This window comes from Centruroides vittatus, unplaced genomic scaffold, assembly GCF_030686945.1.
Source record: "Centruroides vittatus isolate TY-2023 unplaced genomic scaffold, ASM3068694v2 scaffold_435, whole genome shotgun sequence".
NCBI classification, from domain to species: Eukaryota; Metazoa; Arthropoda; class Arachnida; order Scorpiones; family Buthidae; genus Centruroides; species Centruroides vittatus.
Window position 1 is genome coordinate 1,673,584 of NW_027122708.1, and position 17,756 is coordinate 1,691,339.

General features: G+C 27.3%; 1 protein-coding gene across 10 annotated transcripts in view; it reads left to right on the top strand.

Annotated features, from left to right (window-relative positions):
• Window positions 1-17,756, top strand: part of dlg1 (discs large 1) — a 286,896-nt gene that overhangs the window by 176,161 nt on the left and 92,979 nt on the right. For 9 of the 10 annotated variants that reach the window (XM_067287114.1, XM_067287120.1, XM_067287116.1 and 6 more), the window contains one exon: window positions 7,179-7,214. In XM_067287114.1, the coding sequence (XP_067143215.1) occupies window positions 7,179-7,214 (36 nt within the window). Of the gene's footprint in view, window positions 1-7,178; window positions 7,215-7,507; window positions 7,649-17,756 lie in introns of those variants that run through there. The other variant, XM_067287124.1, reaches the window with a different exon arrangement.

Here is a 17,756-nt window from a genome sequence, read left to right on the forward strand (position 1 = left end):
AATGAAAGGATAATGATGACAAACTATCATTTTAGTCTAGAAAGGTATACTCACCTTTGGTCCTTTGGTCTCGATGTGAAGGAAGGTGGTTGGCATTTTTTTTTGGTTTCAGGAGTTATCAACAGATTTGTAATGGTAGTGAGCTCGGCCAAAATACGGTGGTAGGGAGAGTCATTAGTCACAACAGTGATGTTAGTGATAGTTGTAGGTTGGTTCTGCCAGCAACCAGGAGACTCAAGTTGTGTGACTCCATCGATTAGTTGATTGTTTTTGACCTCCACCAGTAGGTTGAATTCAGGTAAGAAGTTGATTCCTATGATGGGTTGGGTCATGTTGGTGATTACAAATAGCCACCAAAAACTCTGTTTTAAGTTAAAATTGAGTATTAATAGCTTTGTTCCGTAAGTTGAAATAGGTGTTCCATTTGCGGCAAAAAGGAGTAGCTTCTTGGGTTTGCATAAATATGTGTTGGAACTTTTTGGAATTACAGAGATGTCAGTGCCTGTGTCTATCAGGAATTTATATTTACTAGTAGTGATTCGGCCATGGTGATTCGGTCGATGTGGCAGGTGCAACTTCTGGCCATAAGTGCCCACCCAGTCAGTTTTCTGCTGGTGAAAAGGAGCAAGGAACTTTGCATTTTTTTGCCTGTGCCCCAAAGGGAGCATGATAGTAACACATGCCATTGTCAAGACTGCTGTGCTGTTGAATTTGATGTGATTTGCTGCAGTACCTCATGTTGTTAGAGGGGTATTTGGAGCATCTGAAGAAGCAGCGCAGGACATAGTTGATGGACGTAGTGAGGTTTTTGACCTGTTTGGCTAATTCTGCAACTTTTAGTGTAGTTGTGGCAGTGTGAAGGCAGGTATATGTAAATGATGTGTTGCACACACAGTTCAGCATGTGACAAGAGGACAAAGAAGGATGGCACGTACTGTACAATACCTTTCCGTTGAACAGTCAACCATTGATGAAAAATATCCATGGTTACACTTTTTGAAGGTTGTAGAAGAATAATATACCGAGGTATATTATTTCTGTGAGATGGGTATAAAATGAGGACTTCACAAAGAAATTTACAGGAATTTAACACGTTTATTTATATATACACCGAGTATCAATTAACTTATATCTATATATTACAAAGGTTAATCATACGATTAATTAATTACAAGATTTCGGTCCTTCCGACAATTGGGGAAAATTAACGCTCAAAAATGAGTATGTAACCTCACGATAATTATACGACGTGTACCTCCGTCTTCCTGGCGCAGAACCAGTGACCCTTCTTGTTAATGATCCTTCCTTTGTCTTCCTAATATCGTATACGTCCAAACGTCCGAAGCGCCAGTTGAAGAAAAAAGGTCCTTTCTCAGTTCGTACATTCCCTTTTATACCTCCCTCCATCCGGGGAATTTCTCTATCACGTGACACAGGGTAAACCAATCGGCAGAGCGTAGCTGCATGACGCGATACATGGTGAAAACCTGACACGGTTAACGGAATACAAAAAATCACAAAACAATACAGAAATAAACACAATAGTCGCGTAGCACTACAAGGTCTAGACAAATGAGTAGACAGTTCCAAAAGAGATGAAAGTCCAACATTTGTATCCGATGCGAATGGATGGAGTTTCATGTCGTACTGTAGAGTCCTTCATCAGGTAGAGGACACCATAAATCATATATTACGTTCAGGTCACCAGTTTGTAGCGCTACTTTGTACTTGATTAATTACAATACAAATAAACCTAAAATTATTTGTACATGAGATATGGCGCGATTGTAGAAGTCGAACATAGAGGAAAGAGCACGAGTGTCTAGAGTGAAGATTGAATCCAAAGTGAGGTCAAAGGGTTAGGTTGCCAGTTTGTTAAGTTCAGGGGTCCTCTTTGTGGTGATTTTTGGATTTAGGACCAAGGCTGTTGCCACACAAGAGGCTACCTACCATTACACAACTACTCAGATAGGATAGAAAAGCAGTAGAAAAAAACCAAAATAGTGGACATATATGTCATCACGCTAAAAGTGAAGATAAGAATTTCTTCTATGTAGGTACTGTACCACATACAGGTCAATAGCCTCAAGTGTTAGAGAACACTATGATTCATACACTAACACTAAGTAATCTTAAAACAGCACAAGACTCACTTAATGGGCATTAATGAAAGATGCCATAGTAAGTTGGCACATACCTATTGTGCTCAGAAGACAGATTCACATACCATTATTATGTAGGATTGCCAAATAATGTTTTATTCATATTTTAAGTAAATACTTTGATGTCATTAATTACCAAGATTCTGTCAACCTTGATGATAGATCGGCAGACACCCTGAGCACTTTGAGTTGGAAAAATCTAATTAAAAGACTAAGCGACAAATGAACTAAATCTGTCATATAACTAACAGTACTTTGCCTTTTGTAACTAACAATTTTGTCTTTACTTACAATAACTGGCTACATACAATGGTACTCATTTTGTATTTAGTCCATATCACACATGCATTATTGTTTTTTGATTTTGGTCTTTTTAAATAGTTTTGATTTTAAATTTGAGTTTTAGGATATTTTTCATATTCCATCCATTACTGGTTAAACTGATGATGATCTGATTCAGAAGAAAAACGTTTCTTGACTATATATATTTTTTGGCTTATTCAGTAAGCAGCAATAAAAGATAAGATTAAAATTATATACAGTACAGTCAAACCTGTTTTTATGTGCTCTTTTTATGTGCGATTTTTTTAATGCGAATTTTTAATTTGTGCGGTATAGTTGGCGACTAGTCTTGTGCGATTCGTCATGTCTTACGTTGACTTATTATAGCTAAATAAACTTATTATAGCATAAATGCACTTATTATAGTAATATTATTGCATGAATATGCGAAAAATGAAATAATTTACTTTTTAAGTCAACAAAACACCACCTGGACAAAAATATGTAAAACAGACGATAGACCAGACGATGCAGTGAAGTGCTGACATCTGTTGTCAATAAATTCTATTTCGTACGGTTTTGAGTTATTTTCTATGTGAGACTTTTTTATGCGGTCCCTGTTGACCGCATAAAAAAAATATTTTTTAATTGTGTCGCGAAAACTATTATTTACAGCCATTCGTGAAGTTTCGTGAGATTTTTTTTTATGCGTTTTTTTTAATGCGGTCCCTATCTCCCGCATAAAAACAGGTTTGACTGTATATGAATATAATATTAAAATTATGTACATACATACTGTACAAATATATTTTTTATTGGCATTTTAGCTTATTCTAGTACTTTTTTCATTGTAGTAATTTTGTGAGTGTTTATAATGTCATTTCATTTTTTATATACTGTACATTTAGTGACTGTCAAATTTTTTTCAGATTGGAAGCTCCAAATTGTCAGATTAATGTAGGATGCCCCATACTTTAATAATAAATTCATAAAAGAATCAAAACTTAATACATCACAAAAAATATTACATAATATAAATTTTTAATTATTGTACATAATTACTGTTTCTCTATTTATGTGTATATAATTTAATATATTAATGTATTTTTAAAAATTTTATGATTTAATGTAAGTAATAATTGTAAAACATAAAATATACTAATTTCATATTATTAATATTAAGCTCAAAAATGAATATGAAAATAAAGGAATTTTAATAACCAACTTAATATTTACTAGAATTTAGGATAAGCAATATTCACTCTTGAAAAGTCTTAATATCCTTAGATTAACAGAAAACTGAATGCTGTATGTCTTATTGACTTTTTGTTAATTTCATACTTTTTTTGTGGTTATAAAGTCTAGACAGTTCCTGTATTTAAAATAAAGAAATATTATTATAGTGATTAAATAGATTATTACATTTTTGATTTTTGCCAAATAAAATGTAACTCCATAGAGATTATGAATTCTCTTGTTATTTTGTTGATCATATTCCTCTCTAGCATTACTATAAATAGTTCTTCTGCTGATAATTTGTTAATTTTTTGCTCTACAATTTTTTCTTTTATTCTTTCTTTGCTCAAATTTTCCTCACTATTTTACCCAAATTTGGGAGGGAAGTTGCCTTCCCTGCTCCCTGACTTCTATACCCATAATTTCCTCAAGGAATATCTACTTTAGAAACTGGTAAGAATATACTTTTTTATTAGAATAAACATAAGTTTATATTATCTTCCTATTCAGCAAAATTTAAACTTTCAATACATCTAAAAGAACACAAATATTTTATATCACGTAAATTGTAATAGAAGTAACAAATATCTTTTGGATATTTGTTAATTATTTTTCTAAAGACAGTACTAAAAATATTGTATGTATGACTGCAGATTTGGTTTTACTAAAGAAATAATCTAAATTAGCTTAAATAATTCTTTAGTCATACTTAATTTTTTTATCATTTATTTACACTATTTTAACATGTAAATAAATATTTTATAAAAAATTTTAGGCCATTTTTTTTATTTAAATAATTTATATTCTGTTAATTTCTTCTTATTATGTATTTTTCATTTGTATTTATTTTATTTTTTTATAAGAATCCAAAACACTTTATAAATCTTTCTCAGTAAACTACATTTTTAAAAGTTATTCTTTTATCTGAAGATGATTTAAGAACTTGGAAAAATAAAAATAAATTGTTGTATTACTATTTATTAAGTAAAAGCTGAATTGATAGTTTGAATTTGACAAAGATTAGCAATTATGTTTTAAAAATATTCTAAAACATAATTACTAGTTTTAATATTTTAGATTAGCTTTCATTCAAAAAGTTTATAAGTTAACTTTCACATACAACTTCAGTTTTCAGTAAGTGCTTCTCATAAGTTTTAAAAGTTATCCATGATTTAAGACTGTTTTGTTATGAAGACAATTGAGACTTCACAGTGATTTGTGTAACTTTCCTCCTTTTTCCCTTCAAATGTGTATACTGCAAATTGTATTGAACAGTAGTCTTCTACATTATTTTTATTATAACTTTAGTTTTAACTGAATTAAATAAAATGTTCATAAAATAAAGTAATAAATTTTATATTTTTCATAAATAATCTGTAAATATTAAGTTTTCGAATAATTAAAAAAAATTTTTTTAAATTTGTGTTAATGATGTGTCTTCTACTGATGGATAACCTGTATTACATTCTGTTTGTAAGAAACCCTACTGAGGAGGCTGATAAAGGCAAAATGCATTTGGGGTTAAGTATGGTGTAAAATAATAATAAAACTATTTTTTCCCTCAACGTTAACCTGTTTGTCCTTTTGCTTTTTTATACCAGTCCACGTTCTGTTTTGAGTAAATGGATTAGTGACTTGGAATTTTTTAGCCTCCAGAAGTCAGAGAGGATAGGAGAATTATTTTTCTGTGTGCTAGTCAATAGTACAATTGGGTAAAGACTGATTATCTGACTCCATTGGTTTTTTTAAATATTTTATTAATAAAAAAAATTTATTTTAAATAATAATTCTTAAATATCAGTTCAATATATTTAGATATTTCATTAATTAATGTTTTTAATAAGAGTCTGAAAATGTTATTGATGTGAAATAATCCAAATATTCAATTGTATATTTTAATTTTCTTTTAAGTGCAATGATTGTTTTTTAATACTAAAAAAAATAATTTTATTTTCTTAAATATTTGTAACTTTTCCTGAATTTTCACTTTTTCTTTGTGCTAATCATTTTACTGTTTGGTCAGTGACAAACTTTTCAGTATTTTCAATATTCCTGCTTATCAACTGTTCTTATGAATATTTTTTTTTAATTTGAATTGTTCAAATCATTATGTAAATTTATCAGAGTTTGTAACCTGATGATAAACACTATTGTTGTTTGAAAATGTTTGTTTATTTATTAAACATACTGCTGGAATATAAGTTGATTATTCTCAAATGTATCAAATATTAAGTTAAAATGTATACTGTGCCAAACTGAAATCACTACCTTCCCGCCTCTGTTATATATAACAGAGAGAAAGTATGGCAATTGGTCAAAAAATGACCCACCAAGACTTAAATTTTTGGACTTGGGACCATGAAATGTCAAGAAATGCAAAAGACTTCTGGGTTTTTTCTGTATGTATGGATGTTAGTGTGTGAGGGGGGCACAATTTTGTTCACCCTCTTTGAAGCTTAATAACAAAAATTTCTGAAATTTTTTGGAGAGGTTTGTGTATTAGGGGATTGATGCTATTAAATTTTGATGGTTAAAGGTCATCAGGGTGTGGAGGTAAAGGGGGTCGTGTCATATCTCATATGTCAAACTTAATGACGATTTTACTCATTATCAGCATTTTCAATTTTTTATAAAACCCACTCCTACCCTCAAAATTAAGCTTTTTGCCATTTTATAATAATTAAAAATATAAAAGTTTTTAATAATAAAATATCATAACAGATGGCACCACACATGAAATTTTAAATGTTGTCAGGAAAGTTAAGCAACTGGTGTGCTAGATTTTTTTTTTTTTCAAAGGAATTTAAATGAACTTTGTAATACACAATCCTTAAACTTATATTTTTAGTACACTCTCTAGTTATATTAAACAAGTAGATCAAGTTAATATTTACTTTATTGGAGATATTTATTACAGAAATGTTCTAACATACATTTAATTACTTTAGTTTTGTAAATAATTTTAATTTATGTCATGAGTTTTAAAAAATGTTAAACACTTGACATAATTAATCAAATCATAAAATACAGTACTGAACCAAATATCCAGTTTTAAGAAATCTGGTATTACCAAAATATCAGCTATTTTTGAAACTGGCTAGTTTTGAATTTGGTGAGCTGTAGTTTGCTGTGCAACTGCTTTGTTTTGGTTTCTGTTGTTTATGCATTGCACAATGCCAGTTCCAGTGGAACTGCTGGCATATGGTATGTTAAAGTACAGTTACATTACAGTTTCATTCTTTACTTTCCATTATTTATTTTATATTTTAAGTATACATTTATCCTGTGTTCAAAATCTGAAAAATCAGAAATCTGGACCATTTCAAATTGTAAGCTTTCTGGATATTTGGTTTAGTATGGTATACCATAAATTTAAAAGAATAGAAAAATATCTTTTTATATTTTATTTTATACCTATCATATCCTTTTACATTGCACTACAGTTTTATATATGATATAAATTTTACTTTATAAAATTATGTTTAATTATATTTTCAGGCTCAAACCCCATTATTAGGTAGTGGAGATAGATACGTGAGTATTGAAATAAATTTTAATGATTGAATTCTTTCATAATTTATAATAATTTGTAAAAATATTTTAAAATATATAAACTTTGTAATAATTTTTGTGTTGTATTTTCATAAATAATATTTTTTCACTTAATTTATGAAAAATATAAATAACGGTGTTGACAAAAATAACACAGTGAAGTATGATCTGTTGTCATAGTTGCTATCAGTTCGTTTGTGGAATTTACCTTATCTAGTGTATAAGAAAAGATTGCGTTGCTTTCTATCTTTGAAATTCAGAACAAAATTTGTTACTAAATTTCTCTCTAATACTTCAGTTACATGTTATGATTACAACAGATTTTTTAATATATTGAATTGTCTTCATATATTACTCATAATAAGTTTATAAATATGTTAAGGAGAGTATTAAGTCTATTTTTTCTACCTAAATGGGTAAATATATCTTGTAAAATTTTAATTTATTTATATAGTTAATTATCTAATGAATTGTAGATAACTGAAATAATTAAATGTTTTATATTTATGAAATATAAAATAATTTCTTTTCTGTTATGTTTGTTATAATATAACTGGATACTAATTTAATTTTTAATTAAAAGCAATGTTTTCAGTGTTTATATACATATGATATATTATATTACAAAATTAATTACACACTTAAGATATATTTTTTTTTGGTTTTAGTATATATTTAAGTTTTAAAGAAAAACACAGAAAATATTGCTTTTAATTATTTCTATTTTATTTTTTATTATATTATGCATATATGTATGCAAAATTTATCAAAAATAAATAAAATAAAAAACTGAATGTTTAAATATTTATTTTATTTTTAAAATGTTCAGATATAATAATTACAATTGGCCGAACTTTGTAATTTCTTTTACTCATTTTTTAATATATTTTTTAAAATTTTAATGAAATAAATGACCTTTTAAGTTTTTCATTAAGTATATTAAACTCTTTTATGTGTGCGGAAGAAAATTTTTTGTTCTTGCTATTTTCAGTAGTGCTGGTTCTTTGAGAATTTTTCATACTTAATAAGAAATTGAATGCTATTCACCAAAACTTTAATTTTTATCACAAAATTTATAAAAAGATAATAATAATAATAATAATAAAATACATTAATTTTAAAGACAAATAGTATTTCAAAATCCACACCAAATTAAATATAATACTAGATGTATACACTGTCAGACAGCATTAAAATCAGAGATTTTTGTATCATTGAAAATACTTGCATTATAAAAAAGATTTTAATGCCATCTGACAGTGTATACATATAGTATTATATTAATTTTAAAACTCAATGAAGTAAAGATTATCGCATACATATCTATTTAATAAAAAACTAAAATAATCATATTTTTCAATTTGATTATTTTAGTTTTGCATGTTAATATGTATGTTAGTTAGTATTTTAATTATAATAGTAAACATTTTATAACAAATCATAGTAAACTGATAAATACATATCACACAATATTTGAAGAAAACAAAAAACAAACTTATTAAAATACTTGATATAAAAAAAAATTCAATTGGATGATTTATATAATATATAAAATTCAATAAGTAAAACCAAAAAATATCGAAAATAAAGGTATAGAAATGTAAGAAATTTACATTTAATTTTTTGTGATATGGTGCAGAAATGCAGGAGATTTTAAGAAACTTACTGTAAAAACTAAAGCAAAATAAAATACATAAATTTTTTGATATCTTTGACACAATTAACATGCTATCAGACTTTAAAGTAAGAACCAAACCTGCTTACAAAAGGTTAATTTAAATATTTAAGAATTTTAGCTTTGGAATTTAGAGATTTGGAATTACTATAATTTAGAATTAATTCCATCTTTGTTAATGATGGTTATAAATGAGGTCAATTTATTTGATTTTAATTCACTTTTGTTTATTTTATATTTAAAAAATTTTATTTCAATATTTAATTTTGAGAATGTGGTTTTAGCATATAACAATATTGGATTTTTTCATTTTATTTTTAACATCTGTATGTAGAATGGAAATAAATTAATGTAAAAATGAGAAAAATATAGAGTTGGATTAAAAAATAATAAATAAAGTATTTAACCAGTTATTATTTTTGTAAATGTAATATAATCAATAATAATATGCAGAGTATTTTTAAAAATTTTAAATGTTTATAAAGTTGAAAAAATAGTAATCATAATATCAGTTGCACTTACATTGATTTATATAGTTATATTTTTATTGTGTTCACTCTAAAATACTTTTTTATTATATTTCTTGTTTTTTGTAATTACTATACACTTTGTGCTAATTTATTTGAATAGATAGATTGTTAAAGCTGAAACTGTAAAAATGTGTTTAAAAATTTAAGATTTGCTTATATATAATACCTATATAAATTTAGAAAATATTTCTTCTGCAATGTAACTATGAAACAATATTGATTTTATATATAAATAACAAGAATTTAATATAAAAACTTACATCTTTTTGTGTACTGTCTCTCTTACTTGCTGCCCACTCCTTCTGGGAAATGGGCATGATGGTATGTATGTAAATTTATGTATAAAATAAAATGATTTTAATTAATTGTGAGTAAAATTACTGTTAATTAAGATCATTAATTTAACAATATTTATTAATCATATTATGAGAGTGAGCAATTGAGCAAATTGAAATATTTGTAAAATCTAAGTTATGGAGTTTAACACTCAGAAGTGATTGCATAAAATAGGATCAAAGATGGATTTTCTTATAATTATTATATATAATTTTATAAAGTTTTAATAGCTGAAATGTTTTTATTTAGTTAATTTTTTTTATTTGACACTAGTGTTAGACAGTTTATTTTTATTCTGAATTTAATTACATGCAGTGTTTCTTATAAATGTTAAAGTTAAATAATGCAGAATTTCCTAAACTGTATTACATTTGTAAAAATATACCAATGCTTAGAAAAATATATAAGTAAAGATGCAATAAAGATGATGATGATATAATCACAGTTTAATGTTAAGTTTTATTTTATTTTATTTTTTTTCTATAAGGCTATATATTGGGGCAAAATCTAGAATGCTTTGCTGTTAGATTGATGGAACATCGGAATGACATTCTGCATTCCAAGCAAACTGCTCAACTATCCAAGTCTGTCTTAAATTCTTCATCAGAACCATTTGATTAATAAGTAGATACTAAACTGTTCAGATTCAATTACTCTTTACTTAGAAAATTTTGTATATTCTAGCATTAAATAAGTGTAATCAGAAGATGCTATGCTTCTCACAATATTGAATTGCACTTTATGAAACCCTAAAATAAATAAATTTTTAAAAATTTTTTAATTTCAAATTTTATTCTGTATTTATTTGTAAATGATAAAATTACTATGAATGTTGCTATATTTTGAACTATAAATTCATCTCCATTGAAATTATTAGCCATCATTAACATTTTAGTATTTTATGTGTTACTATTCAATTTGATTAAATTGATGTAACATCAACCTAAATATTATAATCATTAAATATTCATTTAATTCCATAATTATAATGCAACAATTGAATTCATAGTAAAATGACTAATTTTATATCAGATATTCTGTGTATCATAGATTTTTTTCTAATATCTATTATGTAAAACTATATGTTGCAAACTCTTATAGTTTACAATTTTTTACTGATTTTATACAGTAGACTTGGTTTATTATAATTACAAATATTGTTATGAGTCATATAACATTATCAAATTTAGCATGTCCCAAAATATTTAAGTTAAAATTCAGTAATAAAACTTCACTTATTGTAATCAAAGTTTTAATTTTAGTTATTTAATTATTAAAATAAATGTTTATTTTTATGCTATTTTTTCACACACAGCCTCAATATGCAGCTAATATTATACAATAGTTATTAGTTATTACTACCAGTATTAACTGGTGCTTTAAATGTTAGCATTGGTATTGCTTGCAATACAGTATTTTAAACGACTGGTATTTTTTTACTTCAGTTATGCATTAGCTGTTTTTAGACAGTAAAGTTCAAGGAGTCACCATAACTAAATGGTAACTCTTGAACTTTATTAGCAGTCTTGCACTAGTATCAAAGGAATTAATATATTTCAAGTTATGCATTTTTTTATTTGTTTTAACATGTTCTTTTAATATCAGATTCAATAAAGCCAGAATTTCCCTAATTATAGCCTTATTTACTTAGCCTGCTTAATGTTATCAGTTTAGATGAGTTTCATGAAGGTGATAACAATAAATGAATGTGTGTACAAATTTATAATAATCAGATATCTTGCTTTAAATGGGAAAATGCTATTTTTATACCTTTTGGCATTCTATCTCCAGAAAAGTTGATAGAACAGGACATCTTAATGTCCTACTCTATGATTTTGGTCTCAGGACATTGTAAACAAAAATATGGCAATTCAGTAATATGAAGTAAATATTTCATTTGAGTGAATTTGATACTAACTATCATAATAATCATAGTTAATGATTATTATGATAGTTAGTATCAAATTTATGTTAGGGTGCACTAGCACAGTAATGAAATAGCAACTGTATTGGCATTTGGAATAAGTGAGTACAATCACAATTGCTAAAATGATGAATAATCTTGTAAGATTTTGCTTAAATTTTAGATATTTTTTTTATCAATTCATTTGCTTCAAAAATCAACTGTCTTTAAGAATCTGGATAATTGTAAATTCACTAGCACACTAAAAATAAAATTCCAGCATAAAAATTTTTAATCACAAAGATTTTTCACTTCATTTAAAGACTGTCTTCAGGCTACATTGAATTGAATTATTAAATTGCTTAATGGCTTTCAGTAGAGCATATTTCAAGTTTCAAAACAAGTTGAAAGTTAAAATATTCCAAAAGTAATGTAATACCAATCTGGAATTATCAACCTGGAATTAAACCTAACAAAACAGCATTACATAAAACAATGAAATACTTGGGTTGGTTGGTTGCCAGTCCTGGACTTCAGAAACAGCAAAAACAACATGAATGAACTACGTACAAGGTATTGCTAGAAAAACATGAAACAACATTAGTAATAAATAACCACACAAAATTTAGAAAAAAATCAGAACTATAATTAGTCCAAATCAAAAATGAAATTAAAACAAATGTTACAAAAGTTTTCCAACAGTTGGGTAATTGAAATCAAACTTAAAATGAATTCTCCACAAGAACCAACAAAAGAAATCAGAACTAGTTTACTTATGAACAAAACAATGACTCTTATGATCTAAACCACCTAACTGTCACACCAAAAACGCCAGAAAATCCTTTCATCAATCAAACTTGATTCAGAACTCGCCTTGCTTGCTTTCAGGAGCTTTTCCTCACTGTCTTAAGCTTCATTGAGGTTTTTTGTTCATCTCAGGTATGATATCACAATTGAATATGCCACTCTAACTCATGTATGTACAGGCATATGCTAACAATATATATATATGTATTTTGTTTTCTTTGCAGTTTTTTCTTTTATAATAGTTATTCCAATCTTTTGGGGAAAAAATGTTTTCTGATTTTTAAAATCGGTAACAGAAGGATTAAAAAACAATTCTTTAATTCCACTCAGAGATCAGTTTTACAAGTGTCAGTCATGTTAACAGTAAGGTTTTTATCATTATTTTAGAACTTTGTACGGGGAAGGTGTGGAGCCCCAAAATAAATAACAACAATAACTAAGTAAAAATCCTGAAAGTAGAAGATAATGTTTGAACTTGACTCCTTACAGTAGAAACATTGTCAAACTCACACCACCGTCAACAAACTCACAAAATTCTTTGAGTTAAAGTTTTCTCACATTAGAATTTTTAAACCAATAATACAGATTGACTAAAACCTTTAACATGAAATTTTATTTCTACATAAAAGGCAGTTTGCTTAAAAAAACACCACCTTAAATACTTTTCAACAGGACTTTAATTTATTTAAACAAAAGTTTTTGACTTCTTTTCATAAGTCTGCATCAGGTTTAACAGAAGATTTGAACTTTAACTTTTTAACTGATGTTTAACATTTTTTGAAACATAAATTGAAAGAAAATTTGAAATGGAATGGCTGTATATTTAAACTTGATATTAAACATAACTTATTAAACATTAAACTGTTATGTTTAATATCAAGTTACATATTACACATTATGATATAGTGATAAATACATTATACATATATTGCATTTGACAATGTATTTATCACTATATCATAATGTGTAATATGTAACTTGATATTAAACATATATGTTATATTATAGTTTAGTTATATTAGTTATATATATATATATATATATATAAACTACAATAAATGTTATGTTTGATATTAAATTTAAATATGCAGCTTTTTTATTCCAAATCTTCTTTCAATTTGTTTTTTTAAAAAATGTTAGAATGTCAGTTAGAACTTACAGTTTTGCTGAAAAAATATTTAATGTGTTATCTTTAAGCTAAAGTAGTTTCGGCTTACAAAGAGGCGTTTTTTTATAAATGCAGTCTGGCTCTTCTCAGCAGAATTATACATGTGACACAGCCATGAACATATCAACATATTGCAGGATTACATTGCATTGCCCTTGTCTTCAAACTGTTCCTTGATCCTGTGTAACGTGGAACATTGTCAAGGCCAATGCAGTGTTTCTAATCAATGCCATAAGTTTGGAAGACATTTCTGACTTTTTGATTAATTGATTCTGCTGTGTACTTTTATATAAACCCATATCTAAAAACTTGATGATAATTTTCTTGGCTTTAATATCAAATATGCTTACAGTAATAGGATTTATTTTTTGAATAACTGTGTCATTATTTCCATCTATTCCAACAGAAGTTTGAAGTGGTCAATTGGATCTGTTAAAAAATTTCTGTCAAATAATTGTTGACAGTGCACAGTTTTTTTATTGCACACTGGTACTTTGATACAATTCTACTATCAAGAAACATGCATTTAAATAGCAGTTCTGTGCAGTCTGCTGATGGCAATGGAATATTGTTCTCTACTAAATAACATGTAAACAAGATTTCGTCATTGGCTACCTGAAAAATTATTTTGAAATTACATCTAGTTAGTTTAATAATTTTTATACTATGCTAATTAAGATCAAGAGCCTATAATTATGATTTTTGTTAATATTGCATGTTGCTTGTTCTTACCTTCTCTACATCACTATTAATTCTGATGAACTACCCCTTTGAGTTTAAGCACCTGCAATTCCCAGTCAGTTTATGCTTTATAATGAATATTAACAAGTCACAAGGCCAAAGCCTAAGGGTTGCAGGACTTTCTCAGGTCCAGCTGCTTTTCACATGCTCAACTCTACATCACATGCTCATGTGTTAGCAGCAGCAAATCTCTGTTCATTTGTGCCTCTAAAAATAAACATGAAATATGGCATATCGGGAGGTTATTCAATAAGCCTACCTAGAAAGGATCCAACATCCTCAATAAAAATATTATGAATCTGTAACAACTAATTCTTTGCAGATATACTCTTCATGTAAATCAATATGATTTCACATAATGAATATCTCCCATCAACAACAGGTAACATTGGTAGTAGAAAATAAATAGTTAATATATAAATTTATGTAATTTACAATTCTTTTATGTAAAAATTGCATTGACTTAAAAACAGCTCATTTATCAAGATGTGAACTATCAATCTTGCAAATATGAGTAAGGCATGCTCCCATCAAACCATGCAGTCTTCAATATGTTCTATAAAATGCAAGTCACTCACAATTTTTTAACATATATTTTCTTGAAAATATTTGAGAATTGTGCTCTGTCCTTGTGCTCAATAAAGATTTATCTACACAGAAATATTACTGATATCCACAATTACTGAAATCTGCAATGACTGCAATCATGATCATCCCTGTAAGATAGTATTATCCACCTTTCTCTTGTCAACTGCAACTAATTATATCAACACACCTGAATTTTTGCCGAGCATAAAATTATTTTATTATTTTTAATGTTTTCAACCTATTTATTATAGGTCATCCTCAGGCTTATGATTACCATTCCAAAATGGAACGAAACATTTTTCAAATAAATTTATTTTAAATTTAAAGATTTAGAACAATTGTGTATATGAAAAAATAAATAAATACAATAAATAAATAACAGTAAAAATAAAATAAAATAGCATAAATAAATAACCACCGTATACAAAGCTAAGTATAACGTTATATTCAGGTGTGTTGATATAATTACCTGTAAGATAGATTAGAATATCCAAAGTGACACTTGCTATAAGTAGTGTGATTTTTATCAGAGTTGCCAGGTTTTCTCGTATTTAAGATGTGCCATAAAAGTAGTGCAAGAACCCACCAATTCAAAACACTCATATTATTTATATTTTTAAGTTTCTAATTTGTGGATTTTATTTGCTCTATTTATACAAATATAAGTCAATATTCACATTTATTGTCTATTAAAAATATATTGAAGAATACGAAAACTTTGTCTTTATAATCTGTCGTTATAAACACCAATAACAAACCAACAAACACATAATGTCTACTTACAGAGATGACCTTTTATTTGAGGCTATGCTTTGCAAAAAATGCAAATTGGTTTAGATTATCTTCTGGTGGTGACACCATAAATTAAAAGAAATAGTTCATTAAATGGCACTTATTATGGGAGGGATTATAAAGACAAATTTTTTGTATTCTTCAATATATTTTTAACATGTAAAATACCATTGGCCATTTTAATGAAATATTTTATTGTCTAGTTATTGAAAAGTCCTTGTATTTGGAGATAAAAGAAAAGGGTGGGCAAATGATTAGGGCATATACCAAGGTGGACAATGATGGGCTACCCATCCAAAAGGGAGATGATTTGTATGTGTGCCATTGAAAGCACGACACAAAGGAAAAATAACAACAGCTAAATTTGTTGCAAATACTATTTTATAGAAGAAAGGTTATTAATTTTACAATGAGTTGTGTGGTACAAATATTTTTCCTGTAAAAATTATTGTAATTAATACATTTATTTTTGTTTAGATAATATATTGTCTCTGGACTTTTCTGTTCTCAATTTTAAAGTGATTGCAGCATTGTTGATGCCATGTTTATTAGTATATATCTAAAAAATTCTTCAATTTTTTCTCTCATTTAATAAATATTTAGCCTATGTGTGTGTGTGTTTTTCTGTTCATTTCAATATATATGTACAGGTAACCCCTGTATAACACGGGAGTTATGTTCCAAAAAATTGCCATGTTATGCAAATACATGTTATACGAAACAAAGAACTAGTACGAAAAGGGGGGTTAGGTTCCAAAAATTAAAAAACATGCTATTATATTTTCATAATTAAGATAAATATCTTTATTAAAATTTTAAGTGATACATATTAACATAAATTAAACAATGGTTTCTTCGTCATCACTAAGCACTATTAACCGAGGGCATTTTCTTTTTGGCAAGTTATCCTTATTCTCTGAGCATTTTTCTGCATTATCTTCAGATCCATGCTTTACCTTTTGCAAAAAGTATGTAATTTTAGATTGCATGCTTTTAGCTTAAAAGATCTTTATAAATTTCCTTATATGGTGCTAAGCACTTATGAAGAATAAAGCAAGTATGGAATAAGGGAAAAAATCTGGCAACATCAAAAGCAGAAGTGTCGAGATCTGGCAACATTGAAACAAGTTTCGAGAAGGACCATGCGTATCAACAGAAGGCAGGAAAAGAAAATTTACATACTTAAGTGCTAATAGTTCACGAAAATTATTATTTTCGTGAACTATTAGTACTTAAGCGTGTAAAAATTTATTAGGGGAGACCTGGGCAACTTTGGCATGTTAAGAATAAGTTAAATTTTGTGTAATAAATACTGCTGTAAACTGAAATAAAAGCATTGTTTATTGTATACCAGAATGTAACCTTACCATAGAACTGGTTAAAATCAGTTTGGAAATAAAAATAATTGTAATAGTAACAACTTTATAAAGAGATAGCGATTGCCGAAGTTGCCCCCATACCAGGGGCAACTTCAGCAACAGTAATGGAGCAAGATAGGGAGGTATATAAATTTGTGTTATTAACAATATATACGTTGGAATTCACTATTAAAACAAAGAAATACTCTTCCAAAGACCTACTTAATATTATAACAACGAAATATAAGATCAAAGGCATATTTAAGTAAAGAAAATGTAAAAAAAAAATTAATTATGAAAAAAATGAAACAGATAATAAATGAAAACATTATAATGCAAATTAAAAGCAATATAAAGTAAAATGAATTAGTGAACTCAAATAAACAGTAGAAATGAAATATGCTTAACAGCAAATTGTATAAGATAGGCAACGCTGCCGAAGATGCCCCAATAGTGACGATTTAGAAACATTAAGTGGAACTCTGAGAATAGGGTACTAAGCCATGTCACGTGAATAAGTTAATGTTTTATCCTTCTAACAGGAAAAATAACTTTCGTTATTATAGAATTATAACAAAACATGCAAATTCTATATAAATGGAAGCAAAATATTACATGAAATTGAA